This window comes from Cariama cristata, unplaced genomic scaffold, assembly GCF_000690535.1.
Source record: "Cariama cristata isolate BGI_N322 unplaced genomic scaffold, ASM69053v1 scaffold7334, whole genome shotgun sequence".
Lineage (NCBI taxonomy): Eukaryota > Metazoa > Chordata > Aves > Cariamiformes > Cariamidae > Cariama > Cariama cristata.
Window position 1 is genome coordinate 108,051 of NW_009614685.1, and position 6,811 is coordinate 114,861.

At 36.3% G+C, this 6,811-nt stretch overlaps 1 protein-coding gene across 1 annotated transcript in view; it reads right to left on the reverse strand.

The window, feature by feature from the left end:
• The window catches only part of ATE1 (arginyltransferase 1), a 59,144-nt gene that overhangs the window by 41,917 nt on the left and 10,416 nt on the right, over positions 1–6,811 (reverse strand). Inside the window, exon 3 of the mRNA XM_009699518.1 lies at positions 5,481–5,580. Coding sequence (XP_009697820.1) covers positions 5,481–5,580 — 100 coding nt within the window. The remainder of the gene's footprint in view (positions 1–5,480; positions 5,581–6,811) is intronic.

The window sequence follows — 6,811 nt, forward strand, 5'->3', positions numbered from 1 at the left end:
ACGCATTTCAGTTTACAGAGCAAATCCAAGCTTATTGAAAAGGTTAACTAAATTCCACGGGTCAGAAATGGCAAAAGAGTCAGGGCAGGCGAGGATGAGCCAGACCTTTGTGGATCCTGTGGACGTGGAAGTCCAGGCTACCACTGGATGCCTTTCACTGCTGCAGGAGGAGCGATGCTGAAATTCCTGAAAGCAGCCAAAGAAATTGGCTCTCAAGTGCCATAAAATTCCAGGGGCACCGCTTACGACCACAGTCAGTCCGAGGTATTTAGTTTAAGAATGATTAATCACAGTTGAATCAGCCTTTTGTTTCTTTTCTGACATTTCAGAACCCTTTCTAGTATTCCATCTATCTGAAGTCTGGCCATGCCTTGATACCAAAGGAGACGGTTTGAAATAATTCCATTTACTTTGGCCTGCACACAAGTCTGGATAAAGATTTCAGTCAAAACACCTCTTCACATCATAGAATGGTCTTAAAATGGTACACAGAGATAACACAGCAAGAAGACATTATGCACTTCAAAGTATGCTGATAGTTATTTACAAGCTTAGCTGAGCGGCTTCAGGGAAAGCAGATCATTAACCAAAACAAGTACGAATACGTGCTCCAATTGCAGTATTTGCATGCAAATATTGACACTGACAAAAAACTCAGAAGACCCAGAACTGAGGAAACTCACGTAGAAAATGTCACCAACAAATTCTTTCCAACACAAGAACTTAGAGAAGAACTTGATTTAAGGTCAACATGGCAAAGGCATGGCAGCAAGTACACTACTATTTACACCAGAAGCAGAAACCCAAAATCTATTTAGTGTCACCCACCCCAGGACCCAAAATCAGTATTAAAGAACTGTAATGGAAAGAACAGAAAGGATCTCAAGGAGTTCAGTAGTGACTGGAAAATGTGAATTTAGTAACATAGAGGCATAGAACAAAATCTTTTACTTGGAAAGACGCAGGATAAAACAGACAGAATATCAGTATAGGAAAAACATCCAAGATCCTCTCAAGCATCTCCCCGATACAGCTGTTCTCTAAAGGTGGTTCTTTTACTTCCGTAACTCTATAAATACGTTTGTAAACAAATGTCTTTAACTGAAAGGCATTAACAAGTACAGATACAGTACTTAAAACACATGAGAAGCAAGCCTGAGACCAACATCATCCTAAAGTAAAATACTTTCTTATACTTGAAATTTTATCACAGACTCCAAAATGCATTAGGAAAAAGACATTGCATCTTACGAGTCCTGGAAGATTTTCCAGGAGAATATTTTCCAACATAAGAACTACCACATCTAACAGAGCCTGAAAAGTTTCACCACAAGGTCATGAATTTCTTCAGAGAATCATTTTAATCTTGTATTACCCTCACCTACCTGGAAAAAATGGAACAAAGCCATTGCTTAAGGTTCTTCATGGGATTTTTCCATATTAATATATTTAATAGGACTACAGAAATCCTTTTGTCTCAATTTAATGTAGATTTTATTTTACCAGTTCATAAATATTAACCCATACATGGGTTCAAATCTAAGAGAAGCTGGGAACTAAAAAGTAATCTAATATTGCAATATATTCCTTTCCCCCCCATCTTAAGTAATTTCACTGTTTTAAAATCACATTGCAATCAAATGCAAGCTGTTTGGGAACAACAGGAAAGGGAAGGGAACAGTAAGTCAAAAAGGAGTTTTATTTTTAAAAACTTCTGTAATTATATCTGATCCATGGGGCGGATGATCTTCTTTAACCATTTATCTTCCTGCCTGATAATCCAGAATTCTCCATCTCTGTTATTGAGCCACAGAAATACCGACCTGGGGATCCTCTTCCAGGACACTCAGGCCTCCAGTCTTCCACTGGAGTACACACTATTTATGCCCAAGATTGTACCATTCGTGGAAACAGAATCCTTCAGATGAAAAGGCCACACATTGACCACCCCAATAACATATTCTCTGCCAGTTCAGCTCCTGACCTGCTCAGTGGCGGTTAAAAATATTCCACAGCTGCATGGAGCAGTTGCGCTGTGGGCAACTAGTGTGATGTTCTGGCCATATCGAAGGTGACTGCTCAAAGAAACTTTTCCGGGTAAAGACACAGACAGCATTTTAAGAACTGCATAAAAAGCAGAACAGGCGTATTAACAGCCTGATTAAAAAATAAATACGTCCAACAAAACAACTCTGTCAATGCCTTGGACCTCCTTAGAGCACACAACATAACCAAGATGATCTGAGGGGAGGACCTGGTAATATATATGGCCCAGTCACTGGTATATATGATCACCTATTACTAATACTTTAAAAAATGACGTTTTACTATTACTTTACATTCACAAAAAAGTTAGAATTCAGAAGAGATGTCTATGATTTGCATTCCAAGAAAGTATCCATGCAGAACAAGGCTTTAATGCTTGCTGTTGGATATCTATACCTCCAATCTAGGAGTCGTGTATTTAAAACCAAAACGTCCAGCTATGTCCTCATGTGCACAACATTAATGCATCAGTCTTGGACGAGTACATCAGTCCATTGCATAGATCCCCAATTACTCCAACCACATCTTATACAGAGAGCGAGTTTTACTTTATGCAAAGTAGAATACTGTCAAACTCCTTAAATCAACATCATAGAGTCACTGTTCCTTATACATCCCAATTCATCAGTTATCCTTCTTCAATCAGCACTGTTTGGTACAAACCAGCAGTCAAGCTCAGGCATCTTTGCTAGAAGTAGTCTAGTACTGCATTTCCATCAAAAATCAAATGCAAGTGTCAGTTTAGGCATTTCCACTGATCACAATCTGTGACTAAAGGAAGGAATATTTTCACTGATTTCCAAAATCCTGTGACTTCACTGTAAGTACAGCATGCATGTGTTCCTCCTAAGACATTGCTTATATAAAGAAGTGATACTGTGCCTAGCCTCCATTTCTAAACATCCTAGGACAAATAATTTGCAAAGAAAATTACAAGCAGAGGATAAAAACCAGCAGTTAGGTTTTCAGCTCCTTCCTTTTCTTTCCTTCATTTAATCTGCTTACCTGACATCACTTTAACAACAGCTACCTACAGCCCATCGTTCTTCCACACTAATACCATTAAGGGAAGGGAGCCTCTAACATCTCTATTAAACTGTAATAAAGCAAAGTCTTCAGCGTGTAATGCCCCTAAGTCAACCAGGCATTACTGAAATTACTTAATCCACAAAGGCAGTACTTACTCGCTCTACTTTACCACTACCAATCACTTCACAAGAGCAGTAGCATTATCCAGACGCATTTCAGAGCTTAGTTTTAAAATTTGTTTCTGGTGTACTATTTCAGTGAGGGTAAAGTGGAAGTACAGAATTAATGTCAACCTGATTTTCAACTGCATTACATTTGGCCACTTCTAAAATAAAATAAAAACCCTTGCAATTCATTCATTAAATTATTACTCTCCCAACACAGAGCATTACTTATCTGCTATTGTGTGTGTTCTAAATATACATGTATAGGCTTTTCTTTTCCCCCCACCCCCTGGCTCCAGTAATTCTCATACTGGGCTACATTAATTACTTAAAGCACATTGAAATGTATAGGTTTCTGGAAGACTAAAATGTATATTCTACCAAATCACAGTCATATCAGATAGTCATTAGGTCTAAGCAAGGGAAGGAAAGGAGTTACTGTGGGGGGAAAAAAAAAATTGTAATATTCCCACTACAATTTATTCATTTTCCATTATTTGAGATGAAAACTAGAAGCATCATGAGAATCTTATACTCTTGATGCAATCCTTTTCAAATAACAGCACAGAGGCCCAACAGAAGAGATGCCACATCATAATAAATAATACAAACGTATAACTGCTACTGAGGTTAGCTCCCAGTTTTATGGCATTTAATCTTCATATTTAAATAGTTTGCTGGCTACTTTAGTACACTGACTCATGTATGAGCTTTGTTTAATCCATGTATACAAAGGTCACGTTTTTATTAAAACTTACTAGAGGCAGCTGAACCCGAAGTTCCTTAGCAATGATATCTTTCAGAATTGGGACTCTTTTTGCCATTATAGTCAGGTTTGTTTCTTTTCTTAGGGGCCCTAGTAAACTAAACGCATTCTTTTTACAAGTCTTGAACTATGTAGGTTGTAGAATAGACAAAGGATGTTAAATTGCAGTGTCTCAACATGAATAAATCATCCCAAAATTCTAAATATTTTCAAAGAGCAGAGCAAGTCATTAGAACCTACAGTTCAAGCTGGAGATGCGATAGCCTTTAAGATGTTTCAGACGACAGAGGCAGTGTTTTCCAACTCACTCATTTACTTCCCTCAAACTTAATAATTGTCTTTGTTTGGCCAGCCGATGGATGTAGATGACAAATTCAAATTGGCGGGGGGCGGGGAATAAAAGGACAGACAAATATCTTCTAACAAAAGGAGAGGGAGGGATTTGTTATTTGTGATTTTCAGAAGAAAAGGAATTTTCAGAAGAAAATTTTCACTTGTAGTGTAGGCCACAATACAGCCGAAATGGTTTTTCCTTCACAAGGATCACTTCAATGAGCCTCACAACTTTCTGGCTATTTGAAAACTAGCTGAAAATACTGCAGATTTTCAGCACACTTTGAGGAAAAAAGAGAAAAGAAAAGAAAACAAAACACTGCACCTCTTACTCTAGATTTCATGAGCTTTGTATCTTTCCACATTATTAACAGATATAATTGGTTAAATGTAAACGTTCAGCAAATTTCTATCAATGTTCAGTACTCTGAAATTGTATCATTATGTTCAAAAAGCAATGATACATTTACAAAGAAAAGATACCACATTCACGAGACCTAAAAACACAGAAGAGAGACACGCTTAGGCACTCAGGGCTAAACAAAGTTGAAGGTAACTGGGGTTACAATGGAGGTTTAGCGACAGACTGGTTATTCTAAATGTTCTGTGGATTCTCCTGACCTTTTCCTCAAAAATCTGCTACCTGGCTCAAAATTGCAGCTAACCTAGCTTCGCACTGATTTCATGGGCAAAGTCCCCTATTTCTAACAAAAAAAAAAAGAGGAAAAACCCAAGTACAGCCAAGACCACGAAGGCATGTTATCACTGCCTCTAATCACTAAGCAACAGTTCCACAAATATGCAAACCTAAAAAAGGGAGAATTTTAGTCTATTGGAAGATATACTGTAAACATGAGATAGCCAGGTAACCAAATGACAAACTATTATCTGACAGCCTTGAAAACCTCTACATGTGACCTGTTTTTAAGCCAACTTGTAATAAATACCACATGCAGCTAAATTTAAAAAAAAAAAAAAACACCAAACCTAAGCCAAGTTAATAGTAACCAACATTCAAATTTAACCATATAAAGTCTACATTAAAATCCAAAATGACAATTACAGAATATTATATTACTATGAACACTGTCAAATGGTTTGAATAGTAGTACACTAAGGAAATAAGTAAAAACACACTTTACCTTGTATCTCATTTTGGGGCACGAATGAATGTAGAAACCCATATAATAAAAACAGAGATCAGGAGCTTTTTCATGAAGTTGCCTAGTAAAAGCAATTTCCCTGTGAAAGGAAAGAAAAAGACTAATTACTTCTGAATACAATTTTTACATTCATTTTACCTCTTCATATTGAAATATTTTACAGCTACTTGGCTCTTGACCCATTTAAAGGACTAGACTTCCATCAAATAAAAAATGAAGATAATAAACTCAAAACTAATGCTTAAAAAACCCCAAAGATAATAAATTGAAAAGTAATGCTTAAAAACCAAACAACTTGTCAAAAAGCAAAACACGATGTCATGTTTAAAAAACAACTTTCATTTTTGTGTTTTGTCCTGCCAGCCGACTGACTTGAAATTCAAATAAAAGTGACCATGAGCTTCTATTTAACAGGTTTATTGTTAATATTCATATCCATTGGAATTCTACAGAAATCTGGTCTAGTTATTGTACACAGTCTGGCTAGCATAGCTCAGGAAAATATCAGAATACTTCCAAAAAAACCAGAAAGCTTCAAGGATAAGCCTCTTTTCTATTATTTGCATTCTAGCAATTTACATGTAAAAACACCCATCTTCATGCAACAAAAGGTATTTTTCACCCATCCCATGTCTGATTGTATGATTTTCTCATTTATTCTGAAAGAGAAGTATCAATGTATTCCAAAATAAGTTTGGTTTTTATTTTACTGGCACAAGCAAAAGTAGTATTATTACAAAGATTCAGTCAGTGTTTCCACTGTAAGGCTCATTTTTACAGCATTTGTAACTTTGCAGCTCAGTTTTGTAACAAATTTGATAAAACATGGATGTTGGTTCTTACTTTCAATTTCGAAGATAAGATGATTATCAGCATGTGCATATAGGAAGTGTGTACAAATACTGGGGGGTTTTTATCACTTAAGTTAGTAATAAGGATGTTTAAATGAACTGAAAACCTAACATTTCAGTTGCATGTAGTTTGCTGAGACCATCACGAGTTCATTATAATTCTGTGTCTATTTACTTCTGTTCAAAAACAGGATTATGTCTAGAAATAAGTTACTCCATATCTGAAAATCCAGATAAATACAACAGATTCCAGAAGAGAGATTGATGTACTACCAAAAATGTTATGAACATGCACTTCATACACATAATCTTTAAGAAATGGCAGGAAGTTAAACAAACTTACTGTTTCATGTAGATTAACCTGGACCTAATTAAACAAATACCTTTCTGCAATTCAAAAAGCTGGACCACCACAGGGAAATAAACATTATCTTTGCATTTCAAAATCTCTTAAACACT